General features: G+C 40.7%; 1 protein-coding gene across 2 annotated transcripts in view; it reads right to left on the bottom strand.

Annotated features, from left to right (window-relative positions):
• The window catches only part of NUCB2 (nucleobindin 2), a 31,197-nt gene that overhangs the window by 5,430 nt on the left and 6,486 nt on the right, over window positions 1–19,281 (bottom strand). For both annotated transcript variants that reach the window (XM_028732628.2, XM_028732619.2), the window contains exons 2-10: window positions 15,463–15,606; window positions 14,488–14,595; window positions 12,751–12,877; window positions 8,716–8,819; window positions 4,553–4,738; window positions 3,838–3,928; window positions 2,329–2,387; window positions 852–944; window positions 99–188 (exon numbers count right to left, since the gene is read on the bottom strand). In XM_028732628.2, coding sequence (XP_028588461.2) covers window positions 99–188; window positions 852–944; window positions 2,329–2,387; window positions 3,838–3,928; window positions 4,553–4,738; window positions 8,716–8,819; window positions 12,751–12,877; window positions 14,488–14,595; window positions 15,463–15,606 — 1,002 coding nt within the window. The remainder of the gene's footprint in view (window positions 1–98; window positions 189–851; window positions 945–2,328; window positions 2,388–3,837; window positions 3,929–4,552; window positions 4,739–8,715; window positions 8,820–12,750; window positions 12,878–14,487; window positions 14,596–15,462; window positions 15,607–19,281) is intronic.

The raw sequence follows: 19,281 nt of genomic DNA, 5'->3' as shown, positions 1-19,281 counted from the left end.
GGGGGAAGAGAATCAAAGGCTTGAGACAAACCAACTACTTGTGGTTTGGGTCAGGATGGTGGTTGCAGCATGTTCTACTTTAAAAATGGCAGGATTACCTCCCAGCTTTCTGGCTCCAAAAACTCTTTTTTCTCTGTAGCTCTCAAGAATTCTTCCAAAGTCACTAACCGGTCCTTGTTGATGTCAACCTTTTATAAGAGGTACAAGTGGATAAGTACACTTTAGGTACTTGCATTTGTATTCAGCTTTTCAAAAGATTTTCAAAAGATACAGTATTTTAATGTTACAGCACAGGCACCACATTATTCTGAGGGGGAAATGATGACTGAAAACAAAGTCTTCAGTGTGGCGAAATGAATTCCCCTCCTACACACTCACTCAGAGCATAATCCAAAGCATGTTTACGGTACTCAGAAGTAAGTCCTAATGTGTTCAAAGGGCTTCTCCTATGTAAGGTCCACACAGTTAATTCTTGAGAGTTCTTCAAAAGCTTGGATTCCTCACTGAAAATACTATACAATGTTACCAAGCAACTATGTGTATTTCCTCCAGTCCTAATTTTTTAATGTCTAAGGGTCAGAATGCATTAGTGCCCACCACAAAGGACACTGCCATCCTAGTGATAACATTTTAGAATTGCTTGTCACTGTGACTGTCACCATCCTTATGTGAGAATTTCATATTTCCACTAGCAGCTGCCTGGAACAGACCAGGGATATAGACACATTAGGGTGTGAAGAGTGTGTGTGTGTGTGTGTGTGTGTGTGAGAGAGAGAGAGAGAGATGAATGTGGTAACAGCAGGGTTTTGCCTACTACAATTATTTATAAAAGAGTGATGTTTTGGCCTCACCTCATTCATGACATGTTCTCTCATTCGTAGCCTCTCTTCTTCCATTTCTACCATGTCATCTTCTTCATTTTTGGGATCATAGACTTTCTCTAGCTAAAACAGAAGCAAATACATCACTGAACTTAAGGAATATGCTTGAAAGAGATTATCCATCCCTGTTATTGTTTAACTATATAAATACGTCAAACAGAGTTGGCTTCTGTTTTCAAATCAAGAAATTACTGCTTCTTATGCCAATATACAATATGTATTGGTACATAATCAGTTTGAATTGAATTGAAGTCTTTTGGCTTATCCTCTTCAGACTGGACCAGTATATCAACTTTCCAAATTTTGAACTTACCAAGACATTCGGGCATTGGTCCACTCTGTATGTACAGATATGTAAAAGCCCCTTGCATTTCTATGCCTAGATACTGGAAATATGCATGCCAGGTAGCTAGTCCCAGCCTGAATATGAAATCAATAGCTAATTTCGTAAATGGCATCAGTTCCTGGTATGAAGTTTTTATGTTTTGCCCTTGCATCTATAGGTTTTAGCAATGGACTTTCAAAGTGTTGAAAGTAACTATCTCGTATTGCTCCCTGCTCCAGAATATATTGTTTTTCCTTGAATAATTGACCTGGGTTTGTTTGTTTTTTTTAAATAGCCTTTAACACATCTTTGGTGAATACATAAATATTACCAGTGCTGCCATTTTTTTTTCAAAATTCTTTTTATTAATTATTCCATAAAAAGAAACAAAAATTAACACACAGATAAAAGAAACGAAACACAAGAAAGAGAAGACTTACAAAGAAATAAGTAGAAAGTACACAAGATTCTTATTTTCACAATTCTCCTATAACATAACTGTTTCTTTCAGGACTTCCTTCAGCTTGGCCGCGAATCATTCGAAGCAAATAAATAAAGTTACACGTTTCATCGTTTATATTGTCATTGTATCCAATTTTGTTCTCTATTTTCCTTACACAATAACCATGATCTATCACAGTACATCTCTAAATCCCTTTAGCGTTATTTGACCTTCACTAATACCTTCCAGATAATCTACGTATTTTCCCCAATCCTTAATGAACACTTGGTCTTTTATATATCTAATTTTCCCCGTTAATTTATCGAGCTCTGCATATTCCGATAATTTAGATCTCCACTCCTCCACTGTTGGGGTTTCCTGCTGTTTCCACCTCTGGGCTATTAGGACCCTTGCTGCCGTAACCGCATAGTATACCAGTCTACGATCCTCCTTTTTTATCTCTTGTCTTAATATCCCTAATAGGAAGATTTCTGGTTTCTTTATGAACGTGTACTTTAATATCTTTTTTAATTCGGTATATACCTTCTCCCAGAACTGTTTTACCCTTCCACACTCCCACCACATGTGGTAGAACCAGTGCTGCCATTTTTATATAGAAAGAAGTCCTTAAATATCAACTAATTGTAAGGAAGAGTTTCCATGTAATGTGCATCACATACCTCTTTAGTAAACAGGGCTTCTAACTCCTGCTCATCCAGAAAATGATCATTATTGACATCTATAAAAAGTATAATGCATATAAATATAGAACACTGAAGCATTAGCACACTCATGCACACCAGGTCTAATTCACTTGTAGCACGCTACAATCCCAACTTGATTAATCTAACAAAATATTTTAGCACAGCACATTTATTTTTCTATTTAGCTACTGACCAGACTGTTGCTGTTGACTATTTGGTTTTGAGTTCTATTAGCAAAGAAAATTTAGAGGCATTGACAATTCTGCTCTTCAGGCTTCCATTCTCTTATAATGAAATTGGAAACCAAAACATAGCTCAAAATAAAATCTTAATACATAAATAGCCTTGAATATATTCAAAATTCATACATTGCCTGTCTTTACCCTTCTCCCCTTGATAAGATCCCACTCAGCCACACGCATATTGAATCATGTTTATCTGCATTAAATTATGGCAGCTTGACTTTTAATAATTAACTTTTGAAGCAAGGGCTTGTTAAACAAGGGTGTGAACATCCATGACCTTTGTAAGATTTCAGAGCCTAACTGCTGTTTAGAAATTGTTGGTGCTATTTAACTTAGAAAGGAATTAACTATCTGTCTCAGATACTATTCTTTATATGTATCTGCTTCAGATCTGCCCAGCCCTGCACATTTGTCACAACACTATAATGTTGATAAAGTCACTTTGCCACACACAGCCATTGCCCAACTCTAAGGTGTAATAGCAGGGATAAATAGAGAAGAGATATGAGGAAGGGTTAACTCTCAGTCCCATTTCCTGATATTTTACAGGTTCTTTAGTCCCAGTGGCTGGAGGGCAGCTGGGACAACCTTGCCCAGACTTACTTCCTAACAATAAAAGCAAAAGAGGGTTTTACTTTGCAGAGCATAGCCTTTTAAGCTCTGGCCCATTTGCCCAGATCTGAATATTGATTCTTTAACGGTTTTGGAAATTCTGCTTATTGCAACTTTAAAGAACCTTCAAAAGACTGAGTAATCTGTCCAGTAGGACGTGTATAATTACCAGACTAGTTTTCAAGTCCTTGAAAGGGTGATTGCCATGAGTTTTAAAAATACAAGGCAAACTGAAAATGAATCTAAGTTGTATTCCTTCTTCAAAACATTATTATTTTCTTCCTCAGTATGGACTACAGACTGTTGAGGTAAATAGTGCCAGAATGAAAATAAGTGCAACAAGCCCACCAGTTATGGAAATTGTGTTACAAGGACCTATACACATGTAAATAAACTCCAGTACAAAAGGGACACCCCAATGTGAAAATGCTGAATTAGAACTCCACTGTCTGATAAATTGTATCACCTCAGCCCTGATCCGCATAATGGGGTTTTATCCTACTACCGATGTTAATTTACTTGAGATTCTTTGTTGTCACATGATGAAGGTATTGCTCCAGAGAAGGCAATCCCAAGAGTATCACTTAAGTTGCTTAATTTTTTACAGGAAAAAAATTATGCTCCTTACCATGCAACTTGAAAAAAGTCTTTGGATCGAAATCATTGGGGTCCAGTCCATCTGCCTCCTCCCACACCTCTTTCAACTGGTCTTTACTTCCCTGTAAGTTGATCAGAAAAAGCAATGATGCAAATGATTAGATAGGCATTTCTTGCAACCACATTGTGCCAAATAAATCCATATTACCTTTCTAAGAAAAGCTTCAAAATCTAGTTATTTCCCCCCATACACACATACATACTGAAAAGCACACATCTATCATCCATTAATGTCAACATCTTCAGTAGGAATTCCTAAATTGTCAGCAGAGGTGATAACAAAAATGAAACAATATGTTACACATGGTCAAGAACCATTTGGATCATTCTACAATGCCACTCTTATTAACAGATGGGCATAACATAAGGGTAGGTAGAACTTAGTCAGGTTCTATTCCCCATAGAAGAAGTTGTCATGAAAGCTGCAGCTCAAACATGTATTATAAAAGTTTTCAAAGGAAGCACAGATCTCAGTCCCTTCTCATAAATGTTGATCAAATAAGAAATGGCTGGAAAGGAAGCATATAAAATGATATTTCAGTTCAGTAAAGTCCTGCCAGTTCAATAACCAAACCAAATTTAAGTGCATCTATAAAGCATATCCCACTACTTTTATTTATTCTCCTTTTAATGCATAACGCCTGAATACACCTTCACTATATGGTAGACACAAACCATGTGCTTACAGGATGGTTAACTTTGGGGTGATTACTGTGCTTTTTCTTCAGTTCTTCATACTTAGCTTCCTCTTGTCGTCTCTTTTCTTCATCCAGTGTTTTTAAATATTCTCTTCTTTCATGTTCTTTCATCATCTCATATTTCTTAAACTCCTCATGACGAGTCTTGTCATAGTTTTCTAAGTCACTTGTGGCCTACAAATTAAAAATCAATTAAGAATACTGTGTTTTTTGACCACTGCAATATGAAGCACAAAATACTCCTTTTATTCAAGCTTTGTGTGTGTCCCAGCAGTGGGACTGAGGTCATGCTGAACAGCTGATATACCGTATTTTTTGCTCTATAAGACTCACCTTTTCCCTCCTAAAAAGTAAGGGGAAATGTGTGTGCATCTTATGGAGCAAATGCAGGCTGCACAGCTATCCCAGAAGCCAGAGCAACAAGAGGGATTGCTGCTTTCACTGCGCAGTGTTCTGGCTTCTGAGATTCAGAATATTTTTTTTCTTGTTTTCCTGCTCCAAAAACTTGTGGCCTAGTGCATCTTATAGAGCGAAAAATACGGTACTTCACACTCTTTCCTTCCAATTTACTTATGAAAGGAAAGTGTATATGAAGTGGTTTAATATCTGTCACTAACAATTGAAAAACCATATCAACTCAAACAATAAGATATGTAACACAGAAAATCCAGGGAGTTAAGCAATGGTAAAATTATAAGCGAGGCAGAGTCGCAAAGCTGATTCCACAATTTTGTGGGCTCCTTGTACAACAGTCAACTAGTGTGCCCCCAACCTGAAATGTAAAGATATAGCCAAAAAGAAATAAAACTTCAAAGTTATCACACCCTGACCACCAGTACCATCGACCAGGCACTGCCTTTAAATGAGGACAGGGAGCTAAGCTGCCCAACACATTCTTTTTTGAAATGAACTGCCACCACTACATCAATGAGGAAGCTATTAGTTTTGTCTTTTTCCCTTGACATTTGAGTGTGCCCCTACAAAGCTGGGAGTCTCTGGTGGCTTCCTGGCCATCTAGTGCTCAGGGCTGGACAAGCTGATCATGACTGGGTGAGTACTATAGCACACCAGAGCCAGTGGCGTTGCAAGTGGGGGCAGGGTGTGGTGCACCCCGGGTGCCATATCTGGGGGGGGGTAACAAGAAGGCACCCCGTGGGGTGCTCACCCTGCCACCCCCGGGCGCGGCGGCACCAACAGCTGTCGCACCACCGCAGCCACATGTGAAGGATCCTCTGTTCACGGCTGCAGCTGTGAGCGGAGGATCCCGCCACTGTCTGTACGGCGCCCTGAGCGGCACCGGCGGCAAACCGCTACATACAACGCATGCACGATGTCGCACGCATGCGCTGTATGTAGCGATGCCGCACATGCGCTGTACATAGTGGTTTGCCACCAGTGCCGCTCAAGCGCCATACAGACGGTGGCGGGATCCCTCCGTCGCTACTACAGCCGCAAGCGGAAGATCCCTCCGCCGCCGCTGCAGCTGCAAGCAGAGGATCCCGCCAATGTCTGTACGGCGCTCAGGCGGCGCCGGCGGCAAACCAATACGTATAACGCATGCGTGGTGTCGCACGTATGCGCTGTACGTAGCGGTGCCGCACATGCACCCTGCATAGCGACGGCACACATGCGTCGTACGTAGCAATGCCACGCATGCATCATTCGTAGTGGCGCAACGCGTGCGCAGCCAGCAGTTTGCCCCGGCCTGGGCGTAGGTTAGCCTTCGTTCGCCCCTGACCGGAGGTTAAAACCCTTTATTTGAATGAATTTTTGCACTGCTTGAAAAACAACACACACTCTCAGGTAAACTGCTTAAGAACTGTGAAATGTGTCACTTAATGAGAAGCATACCTTTACTGACTGCCTCTGCTGTATCAGAATTACCTTAAGTGTACAGTACAAAGCAATTCAATATACAATTGCCATCAGCCCCAGCTAGCATGGCCAAGTATCAGGTGTGTTGGGAGTTGTAGTTCAGAACATCTGCTGGGGACCAAGTTGGAAGAAGGCTGGGCAAGGTGCAAGGTATTTATATATATGCATTTAATTTCACCATACCAGCTCCAGACTGAATAAAGCTGAGGAATCAAAAAGTTGGACCTCTCAAGGATTCCATCCCAGAATGCTCTCAGATCTTACTGTGGCTTATTGTCCATCCGGGCATAGCTGGGGCCTCCACCACAGCAGAACCATCCCCACCAGTGGCTCCTGTAACTGTCCATCATCTTAACCCACCCATCCTGCAAGTCATTAACATTGGAGGGATCGCTACTGGTCCATTATTTCTCCTCCCAACCAATCAACAACAGGAGGAGGGAGCTGGTAAGCCCAAAGCTTGCTTAGGCTCATTCCTACTTGTTAATGTTGTACAACTAAACTATGGTTTAGCATAACCTGAAAATGCAGCTGACTATGCCAGTAGTGCCATTCTGATTATGCTTCTGTCCATTTTTCTACAGTGGTTCTCGCAGTCATTCTTCAAGAGCAAACTCAGTCCCATTTCCTCAATTCTCTATTTGCGTAAGGAAAGTGTGCTAACAATGAGTCACAAAGTCTCCGGGAGGAAATCTCACTCAGCTATGAACTCACTAGGGGGAGCTAAGGATTCACTATACTCAAGTCTCAGCCTTGCCATCTGCAACTTCATAATAATAATGTGGTGCTAGTTATTTTTAAAGGGTTGTTGCTAGCAATTATCAAGATGACTTATTTGCCACACTTTGAACACTCTAAAGTATTATAACATTAATAAGTATTTACAGTGGTACCTCGGGTTACAAATGCTTTGGGTTACAAACACTTCGGGTTACAAACTCCGTTAACCCGGAAGTATTTCCTCGGGTTGAGAACTTTGCCTCAGGATGAGAATGGAAATCGCGCACTGGCGGTGCAGTGGCAGCAGGAGACCCCATTAGCGAAAGCGCTCCTCAGGTTAAGAACGGTTTCGGGTTAATAACGGATCTCCGGAAATAATTAAGTTCGTAACCTGAGGTACCACTGTATCTGTAAGGCTTTCCCTCCTCTGACAGTTGTCCTTCCCAATTACCGTATTTTTCGCTCTATAACACGCACCCGACCATAACACGCACATAGTTTTTAGAGGAGGAAAATCTGTAGGCATGCCACCCGTAGGCATTTCCTCCATAACATGCACAGACATTTCCCCTTACTTTCTAGGAGGAAAAAAGTGAGTGTTATGGTGCAAAAAATACGGTATTTAGTTAAGCAAAAGGGCCTATTTGGTGTTTTTGTGTCTGCAATACTGTTACCCTCCCCAAGCCTTCAGGAGAGGATGGATTGCAAATCTAAACATACTTTTCAATTTCAAAAACAAAGCAAGCAGCTTTTATTGGCTGATTCATTAGCTCAGGGATGGGGACCCGGTGGTCTCTCCAACTGTTACTCATTGGAGCAGTAGTCCAATAACATCTGGAGTGTCACAGGTTCTCCATCCCTGCTTTTGATCTACAGAGACCAATTTTGATCACGTTAGGAAACACCTGCTTATATTTTGAGACTATTTTGATTCTATCAAGTTTAATGTGGAAAAAAGAGAGAATGAAAAATGCCCTTTTCGAAGATGGTGTTGAAGCTTTTGTTTATTTATTTGTAAGTTTCATTTATTTTTTGCTACTTCAAAAGAAGCTATCTTTAGGTTTTGGCAAAATGCAAATCAGTCTAAACCTAAAGCAGTTAACTAGTTAAAAGACAGGTGATTAATCAACGCAAAACTAGTTAAAATCTTTTGTACATATCATTTGTACATATACATATACAAATACACTTACATAAAATTGCTAAAGGAATCAGAGAAGAAAATTTGCCAGTATTAGCTGGCAAAGGTCAAAAGAGCGCTCAATTTAAAGGCTCTGTAAAAACCTTCAAAGATTGCTTATGTTGGCTTGGGGATGCAAGACACATGAGGCACTATGAGAAAAATGAGCAGACTGTTTTCAAATGCACATAAATGTCTCCTGTGGCACAATATTACATTACGGAGCCAAATGGGATTCTCAGACTATGACTCTTGAGGTAACTATGAAAGTTATTCAAAATGGAGGCAGGGGGAGGGAGAAAAAGTGGATTCCACTAAAGAAAAATACAGCAGTAGCAGCAAGCAAGCATCTGGAAAATATTTGCTCAACACTTACAGCTTTGATTAGCATGTCTAAATCTTTAGCTTCAAAAGTGTGAGGGTTGTCGTGGTTCAGATGCTCAAATTGTTTGAGAAGGAACTGATGGTCTATGCCAGAATCTAAAAACAACCCATACAAAGACAGAAATGGTTTAACTACATATATCAATATATATTGGACAACAGGTTAAGTTTCCTGGCACTGCATGAGGGAAGAAACATATTTTAAAAACACATTTATATGCTGCAGCCCTCAAGAGCAACTCAACGATGAGCTTTAGCCAAAGTAAAATTGACACTCAAAAGGACACAACTGTCAAACTGTTGAGAGATTACACTATAATTTTAATAGGCAGAAACTAAAATGCATGCTATAGCAGACATAGACTACAACTATTCTGCACGTAAACCAGTTCCAATATCCATCATTTCCTCTAATAGCAAATGTTAGTTACTTAGGTGTTAGTTTGGCAGCTATGCAGATTGTCACTCAACTAACCTACAAATAAGGTGGCAATTTCCACATACTCCAGGGACACAAAAGTATAGAATTTCTGAAGTAAAATTAAGAGGTATTTAACTTAAAATAAAAAGGGGGGAAATCCGGGGGGGGGGGGGGAATCAGTGAGGACTGAGCATGCTCAGCAGTTTACAAAAGCCATGGAATGGGGAGTGTCATTTGGAAAAGAAAAAAGTGTTAGCCTCCTTGAGCCGCCTAACAATGGCTAGTATTCTGAAGAAGTGAAGGCCAGTATAATGCAACTATGGGTCAGGTGCAGATATACTGTTCCCCAATAAACAGAGTTAGGAAATCCAGAAGCAGGCTGTGATAATCTGTACTGCCTTCACTAGCATCTTCCTTTCTCCCTTAACTATATTATGTTCTGGCTACTTCCTGCTAAATGGACTAGGCTTTTTTGTTAAACCCTCTTCAAACCCTAGTTAAGATGAGGCCCTGCTCTGCAGTGTAAGAGAGAGGAGAGGGGGAATTCACACAAATGAGGAAGGCTGCAGGGGAAGCATGTGGGTAAAAGACAGAGTAATATTATGTCTGCACCAGCCTTGAAGGCTTTAGATTCTAAATTAATTCAGTTTGAATTTGGCAAGGTTGGAGGGAGCACAGCTTGGGTGTGAAATTATTGGTGGGCAGGAGGGAGATCCAATGGCTTTCTGAAATGTGACACAATTCTTACAAATAAAGACTTCTATCTTTCTTTGAATAGAACCCTCATGTTGATCATCGTATGCACATACGCATCTTATGCACATATGTATAAAGGTGGGATAATGTCCCAGGTAGTGGATTTCCAGTTGCCCAGCAAGACTTTCCCTTCCTTTTCTATCCCTGCTGCCCCTGCTGCAGATTTTGGGTTATTTAGGGGACAGGGGAAGCGGGGTGGTGGTGGAGAGGAATGGGAAGTCCCACCATGTGTGCAGAAGTCTATTCTACTGAAGAATGGACACAACTGGATGCCCCCTCCCCCTGTGTATACATCTACAGAGGTGTTTGCATGTTTCCCCCTCTGTATTGGCATGTTGGATAGCTCAGTCAGTAGAGCAACAGACTCTTAATCTCAGGGTTGTGGGTTCAAGCCCTATGTTTGGCAAAAGATTCTTGTATTGAAGGAGTTGTACTAGATGACCCTCGTGGTCCCTTCCAGCTCTACAATCCTCAGCAAGGAAAGTTTTAAATATCACTAACTGCAGCAACTGCTAACCAGTAAAATTATTATTAATATTCCTCTCACTATCCAAATAATTTTGCTGTTTGAAAGTCTGCTTAAACAGTGAACTTTTCTTTTTTAAAGAAGAAGCAATATTTCATTAAACAAGACCCAGCAAGGTGAGTCCAGCTGTGTGTGGAGTTTAAGAGCAGAAGCACTTCTTTTAAACTCTCCCTTCCCCCCCATCCCAAACCTTCCTAATGCTTGCTGAGCAGAATTGTGATTTGCTCTGGTGTGCAACAATTCAGATTATCTTTCTGCCATGAACACAGTGAAAGCAGGAACTGGCCCTAACTGCTTTAGAGAAGAATGAAAACTGTTTCATGAACTAGATAATCTATCTTCATAAAGCCTGGCCTTACACTCTATTCCCCTGAAGCACCATTTACTGCTGATTGAAATGTAAGCATTTCAAATGCTGTAGAGAACAGTCCAGTCATCCAATATATCCATATTTCACATTGCAAAACATTTTCTCCTCCCTATTTCTACATACTACACCTGAAAACAAGGACAGCGGCAACAGAAAAATGATTTTGCACGAATTGTGTGTGTGTGTTCATTAAGTGTCACTGTTTTGAAAAGTATTGTAGCTGGATTATGATAACTATACATGGTAGTTTGAAGAATATGTATTTTATCATAATGGACATAATATCAGCTGGTTTTCTGAAATCTATATTTTCTTTAGACATTTTTTCAAGATATTGCCAATAAAAGGTGTGGTTTTTCTAATCAAGTTTTACTGCGACACAGGATACGGCCAGTGGACCAGATGCTAAGCTCTCCTCCCTTTGTGGGTCACTTTGACAGGTAGGCAGCGCCATCTACCAGTCAATCAAATGTTGTCAGGCGACTTAATTTCAAAAGAAAGAGTCCTGATTCTTCCTCTGCATCCAAAAGAAAGTGCAGGGTAGCAAAAAAAGGTGCCAGTTCAACAAGGGTTAACTCTTTGAGGCTAAGGAAGAATCAGAAGTGCACTTAAGAAAGCAATTCCGATTCTTCTTTTTTTTAGCCATGTAAAGGTAAAGGGACCCCTGACCATTAGGTCCAGTCGTGACCGACTCTGGGGTTGCGGCACTCATCTCGCTTTATTGGCCGAGGGAGCCGGCGTACAGCTTCCGGGTCATGTGGCCAGCATGACAGCATGACTTCTGGCAACCAAAACAGCGCACGGAAACGCCGTTTACCTTCCCGCCGGAGCAGTACCTATTTATCTACTTGCACTTTGACGTGCTTTCAAACTGCCAGATTGGCAGGAGCAGGGACCGAGCAACGGGAGCTCACCCCGTCGTGGGGATTTGAACTGCCGACCTTCTGACTGGCAAGCCCTAGGCTCTGTGGTTTAACCCACGGCACCACCCGCATCCTTCCCTTTTAGCCACAGCTTGAAGTTTAAAGCTGCAGTAGGAACTTCCCTGTACCCTACATCAAGTACTATTTTTCTAGAAAAAGAGGTGCTGGAACTCACCATGAATGCCTCCCTCGTTCTCTTACAATGGCAATGGTGCCCACCTGAGAGATACCAGAACTGAGTTCCGGCCGCTTCTGACTTGACAAAAGCCCTGCCTACATCATATATGAAGTCAGGCCCAGCAAAGGATGGCGTGGTTTGCCCAAAACATCCAATATCCTGGGCCCAGTTGAGCTGGATTAGGCCCATAAACCATAAAACAACATTCAGCTTAAAAGATAATTCTCACATTTCTGCTACGCATATTAGAAATACCTGCTAGTCCATGGATTAATTAACATTGTTTCAATGAATTCATTGCAATGCAATCCGCAATTTAAGCATTTTGGGGAAACGATGTTAAGTGTTTAACTTCCACACAAAAATTAGGAACAAGATGCTACTGCATTTTCATAAAATCAGTATTACAGGGGTAGTATTAACTCATTTTATTTTTGCTCTGTATTCTCATAACCTTGTTTTCAAAAAAGCTTTCTAAACAGGTGGCCCAATCAGATAGTACTTTGCAGTTCATCAATAGTTTAGTGTTTATATTCCAGTGAAGTATGTTGCTAGTCCAGTGAAGTAAAACTTGCAAAGCTCAAGAGAAATTAATGAAGAAGCTACAAAAGTATTTGACAATATCAAAATGGAACTCGTATAGTTGTCTTTTCTTAAACCATTTTCCCAAATGTGTGTCTGTTGTTTCCTCAGAACTGGTCTGTCTTGTTCTCCTAGATTTCCAAACAGGAAAGGACTGTGTAATGAGATGAAAGGAAACACCAAAGCTCTTACGCCATTCTATTTTATATTAATCTCTGCTACTGTTGTAAACAACAGAGGCAAATGAAACATTTTTGCTTTGTGTTCTTACCTTGAAATGAATCAATCTTGGCTTTAATTAACATCCTTAATCTTGCAACCTCTTGTCTTTTCAGTTCATCCAGCCTTGTTCTCACATGATGGCTAACTAAATCTAGTTCTTTGCTTAACTTTCCACTCTGTCAATAAAGCAAGCAATTGATAAAGGTAGTCAGTTAATTTTTTTTAGAAGGCAACTATGTTCTACTAGGTTCTCAACAGAAAGAAGACGATGAAGCGTTTCACAACTGACATGTTGCAACTGGAAGGACATATTACCTCCTTTTATCATGAAAACAGAACCCAAAGTCTAACATCCACAGGTTCCACATATAATAAATAAATGAGTACAGTAAGCCAGCTAAGGATCCAATCCAACTTTTAGTCCAAAGATGTGTGAGCACTATGTCGCTGACAGAGAGGTCTTATGCTTAGAAGGCCTTCCTTTTTCACTTAGGGGTGGCAGAACACAATGCATGAAGCTGAGATAGATAATCAGTACTTCCCTTATCTAAAGAAAGGAGGAAGTCCTACACAGAAACCCCCACACACTGGTGCTCCCACACATTCTAGGAGCAGCTAGATAACACAGCCCTGTTTAATATCTGATCCCACTGTGAATGGTTCACTTTGAGAACCATTGCTATCTGCAATTGTTGCTGTCATATTATCATGAAGGAGCTGAAGGATGTTCACAAATTTATCTGGGCAGCCAATTTTCAGAAGGACAGTCGACAGAGCATTATGATTTACAGTGTCAAAGGCCTTAGTCAGGTCAATAAACACCATATACAGGGGTTGGTTTTGCTCTCTGCATTTTTCTTGAAGCTGTCGAGCTGTGAAAATCATGTCCACTGTCCCCCTAGAAGGTCGAAAACCATTTTGGGATTCAGGAAGGGTAGCCTCAGATATTGTTAGGAGACGGTTTGCTAAGATCCTTGCAAGAATTTTGATGTCCACAGCTAATAAAAAGATGCCTCGATGGTTTCCACAATCCGTTTTATCGCCTTTTTTTAGAGACTGATAATTTAGGCATCCCAAAGTCTGTGCTGGAATCTCTTCTCTCCCCCAGACCTTTTTGATGAGCTTGTGAAGTTGTTGTCTAACTTCAATTCCACCCACTTTGAAGACCAGCAGGTATCCCATCAGGTCTGCTGGCTTTGAGAACAAACTCCATGTCACCTGTATGGTGTACTGGCTCTTATCAGAATATAAGAGGAGCTCAGCTGGAGCAGACCAAAGGACTATCTAGCCCAACATCCTGTTCTCACAGTGGCTGGGGAGATGCCTATGAGAAGCCCACAGGCAGGGCTTGAGCACAACAGCACTCTCCCTGCTTGTGATTCCCAGCAGCTAATTCTCAGAAGCATACTCCCTAACACTGGATCCAGTAGCTATTCTCCATGAATGTGTCTAGCCTCCTTATAAACAACAAACCAGAGTACAGTGGTACCTCGGTTTTCGAACATAATCCGTTCCAGAAGTCCGTTCGAGTTCCGAAATGTTCAAAAACCGAAAGCAGAAGCCTCAAAACGCAAGCCTCAATACAGAAAACTCAAAACAGAAGGTGTGTTTCCTGTTCGACTTCCGAGGCACGTTCGAAAACCGAGGCACTTACTTCCAGGTTTTCTGCATTCGAGTTCCTGAACGTTCGACTACAGAGGTGTTTGAAAACCGAGGTACCACTGTGCTCTACTTCTCTCTTATTTTTCTAAGCAAGCTGCATGCTTACACAGTTAAAACTACATACCTTTATTGCCTCTATGTCGGCTGTCTGGAGCTTTTCTCTGAAATGTTTGTCTGTCTCCAGGACATCTATCACTTGCCTGAGGTACACATCGTAATAAAGCCCAGTATCCTTCAGGAAAATGAATATCAGTTTAGTAAAAGAGGGCCAAGGAAGAAAAGCATTTCTCTTTCTATAGAGATGTTTCAGACTAAATTAGGTGAGATCTTTAGCCCAGCTGTGATTCTAAGACCTAACTATCAGTGTCCATAATGTTTTATCTAGCGGTGAAGATAAAAAAAAAAAATCACATGAAGCAGCTATAAATACACATTCTTTGGGGAACTGCAACTTCTGTGGATTTAACTGAGCTCTTTAGAGATGTCGTTTATAAAGAAAACTCAGTAGTACAGAAGAGAAAGAGGTTATAAGGGAATAAATAAGATATATGTGATATTCTCTATAGCTTTCCTTCCTCTGTTTTTCTTCTAGCTTTAAGAACCCAGTCAATTTTAGGTCTCAAACTAAATGAGATATGGGGAGGTCAGTGACTGGATCCCCATGGTTTCTTTAAGTTAAAATTAGCCAGCTTGAGCCCAAATAATATTTGGTGTCTGGTGTTCCGGTACAGAAATATTAAGTCCTTTTCAAGTATCATATGGTTTATCTCTTTTTTAAAATGGAGGATTTCTTTTCTCTGCTGAGAAATTTCCTATTCAAAACACTGGATAAAGTGGTTTGAAGTCAAACTGCTTTCTCTGAGAGTCAAAATGGTCCGGTTAGTTCATTTCCTCACTCTAATTTTCTTCTTTTTTATCTCTACAATATTTTCACAAAGCTAACAAAAAGAAGAAGACCTAAATTCAGACCCTGAGTGCCACAGATGGCCCTGAACAGTATTAATACTTTAAATTCAGAAATAATATTCCATCAGTTCAGCGGTAATGGTAATATATACTTATGATATTGATGCCATTACAAAGCATTTATTTCACTTACCGGATTATCTATTTTTGCATTCTCGACTTGTTCTTCCGCTTTTACCTTTGTCTTGTCTATGTCTATAGGCACTGCTTCCAGCGCAATAGCAAGATAGGTCAGGAGCAAAAGACACTGTTGTAAGAAAACAGCTTTCCATCTTATCTGAAATAAAACAGCAAAGTATTTTTTCTAAGCATGTAACACTCTTTATCCAGGATTGCTCCTATGGCAAAAGCAATCACGTCAGAAATATGAGGAATCCCAGATGCATGCCTTGTCAACTTAAAAGAAGCTAAAATAGAACACCTTTTAGTATGACAGGAGTGACTTATAGTCGCACTCTCGTGAATTCAAGCTGCAATATCGGAAGTGGGCCGAAACTGAGGTGTTAGCATTAGTGAGCAGTATAAACACAGTTCAGGACTGGTACTAACTATGAACACAAGTTTACACATTTCTGGTTAATAATGCAAGAGATGAATATATAAGACCATATGCAAAGTGTCTGGTAGTGGCATCTTGACATCTGCCATCATATTCTGTACTATCTTCATATCATTTTTATAGTACCGCCCTCCTATTCATTTTCACAACAACACTGCATACTCCCTTTTTACAAATGGAGAACTGATACCATTTTCCCAAAAGGCTGTGCTGGCATAACAAATTTGGGAGGTTGAGCTGCAGAAGTAACCTACATGAACCAGACTGCACTACAGTTGAAATCAATCTATGAAATCCAAGCATGTTAGCTTAACCAAACTGTGGGTCCAATTATCACTGATCCTACTACTACAACAATTTAGTCCCTGAGCAGTTCCAAGGGAAAAACAAATCAGGTGTTGGAACTTTCAAACCTTGGAAGAGCACACATGAGAAACAGCAACAGCAGAAGATAAAGTTAATCTGTTGTTGTTTTGTCTCATATTGACAAAAAGCAGCCTCTCGAGCTAATATACCAGGACAGCTTTGTACTAAATATGAACTACTGGTTTGCAGACACTAATAAAAATATTATTGCTTATTCTAAATATTTCATTCCATATTTCACAGCTTCATTTGTTATTATAATAATGCCTTGAAACATTTCCAATAAAATAAGCCTTTGCAACACCAGTACAGCAGCATGTTTTGTGATATCGTCTTGGCAGTACACTCAGTCCTAAGCAAATGCTGAGTGGTCGAAGATGTACTCGGGTCAAGCTGTACCACAACATCATCTCACTAGAACCAACTGTGCTGTCACAACTGTGTGTTGTTTTCAGTATTATGTGTCTTGGGAAGCTTTGTGACTGGTCAGGTTCACTATGGCTGCATTAGAGTTTTAACCAAACCAACCCACTGGGGTATACTAATTTCTAGCTCTCACTTGCATGGCAACTTTTGTTAAGCTGTGGCCTCTACTACAGGTATGTGGCAGATGAGTGTATGAACTGACCCAGTATATGTAAATCTTAATGATTCTAATCAGAAGTATTAATAAGATAAAAGAAACCGCTTACATGGAGGCAGTGCTTTTTTCTGGGGGTACGCATACCCCTAAACATTTTGTGAATCTAAGTTTGGCCTCAATGAGGGACAATATTTCAATATGAGTAGGAAAATGAGAGTACACCTAAACATTGGGGGGGGGGGGTCTGCATGGAGGAACTTCAGCCTCCAGTAACCAGAGACCAGCATCAAGTGTTAGAAACTCTGATACAGTGGTACCTCGGGTTAAGTACTTAATTCGTTCCGGAGGTCCGTTCTTAACCTGAAACTGTTCTTAACCTGAAGCACCACTGTAGCTAATGGGGCCTCCCGCTGTCGCCGGGCTGCCAGAGCACGATTTCTGTTCTCATCCTGAAGCAAAGTTCTTAATCTGAGGTACTATTTCTGGGTTAGCGGAGTCTGTAACCTGAAGCGTATGTAACCTGAAGCGTATGTAACCCGAGGTACCGCTGTATATAAGCTAATTGCCAAATGGCACCTTAAACCTAGGTTATGGTCACCACAACCAACAGTCTAGTCGCCTTTTTGCAGTGAAGTTTATGACTAAAATTATTCTTATAACAAATTTCATTTCAACACCACTTTATATTTTAAAGAATGAATCTCAAAGCAGTTCATCACGCCAGCCACTGTCTAGCACCATCACAGAACTGTAGAGTTGGGATCCTGAGGATCATCCAGTCCAACCCCCAGGGTACTGGAATAGGCAGCTGCCCCATACAGGGGTCGAACCTGCGACCTGGCATTATCAACCTCTAACCCTCTAACCAACTGAGCTATCCTGCTTTTGCTGCTACCACTGGTGAATGAGCAATTACAATGCCAGTATTCAGCATCCATAGTAGCAGAGAAGGTAGAACTAAGAAAACACTAGGGAACAATGGACTCTAAGGTTCATATCTGAGAAATCAGAACTCTTACGCCATTCTTTGGGGCTGCAGGAGATAAAAATCTCAGTAGCCTGCGATTCAGCTACACTTGAATTCATGTCTCTTTGCAAGCTAGGAGCAAAGTGAGATAGTCAATGAGCTACTAACAGCAGCAAAACATTTATCAGGACTGGGGATTAAATAGGACCCTTCGCTGGGGCTTTTGCTCTGACATCAACAGGTATTTAGGGACATCCCACTGTTTCATTTATGATATGATACAATAAGCAGCCACAGCCCGTTGTGTGACCATGCATAAATTATCATGGGTTCACTTTCTGTAGTAGCAAGCTATAGTAGCATGGCAAACATGTTATCAAATGCAAAGTGGCATGTCCTTAGATTATCAGCACCCCACATTCAAGAACTATGGAACGAGTCAGATTTTGAACGCAGACAGATATAGCTGTGAGTCACAGCTCTGACGTGGAATGCGTAACAAGGGCAGTGACTCCAGTCGATGCAAAATTCATAGATTCAATGATGACGGTGAGCAAAAAGAAAGCATGCCCTTTTAAATTAATAGATACACACATCAGCATAACAAATATTAACTATGGACTTGGAACCATGTATGCTTGCATTGCCCTGCCTGGAGGAATTCTACAGCTTCCAAAAGCCTCTCAGATTTCCCAGAAAACACAAGCATATCCTAAAATCCTAAATGGGAATTTAGGCCAGTCACTCAATTTTATTGTATATAGCCAAAGGCCTTTACAATGGACAACAGAGAATATAAGGAAAAACTTTCATCTAAAACCATACAATGTAACCTGTAACAGTTTACAACATAAAAGAAACATTAACAGTTAAGATTGAAGTGTGTTCACATAGTTGGAACGGAGCTTCTTGGCTGCCAGCGCAAATTTGGCTACCTGGTGTGTAATGTATAGATGTTTATCTGCTAGGAGTTCAACTGTCACTTCCTGTGTGGATCAACCTGGAAGCCAATTAAGAATTGGCAATATAAATTTTCCTCTGGGCATTGTATACAGGGGCCAAATCAGCAGATAGGGTGTAATGTCCTGTACCTGATTGCATCCACATATACATTTGCGATCCATATGGGGAATTCCCCTATATCTCCCCTCTAAGTATGCTGAGGGCATCTGTTGGAATCTTATTTCTACAAAGGCCCTGTGTAGTTGTGGGAAGGTCAAAGTCTCAAGGTAACAGGGCCTTGAGTGATTGGTCTTAATTTGGGGGTACCAAGTAGAGTAATGGGGGGCAATGATGGATGCTCTGTCTTGGTTGGCATCCTGAACAAAAATCCAATTTCTAAGGTCACGTGGGCTAAGGGCTAAGTAGTTCTCCATTTGAAGATTATAAGCCCTAAGCTTATCTTGGCACTTTTGTGCCCAGCCCCTTGTCCTTAGTTGCTCTAACCAAAATGGGAATTTAGGAAGAAGTCAATACA

This window comes from Podarcis muralis, chromosome 1, assembly GCF_964188315.1.
Source record: "Podarcis muralis chromosome 1, rPodMur119.hap1.1, whole genome shotgun sequence".
In the NCBI taxonomy this organism is placed as follows: Eukaryota; Metazoa; Chordata; class Lepidosauria; order Squamata; family Lacertidae; genus Podarcis; species Podarcis muralis.
The sequence above is the reverse complement of the archived record's forward strand: the minus strand, read 5'-3'. Positions and strand labels throughout refer to the sequence as shown.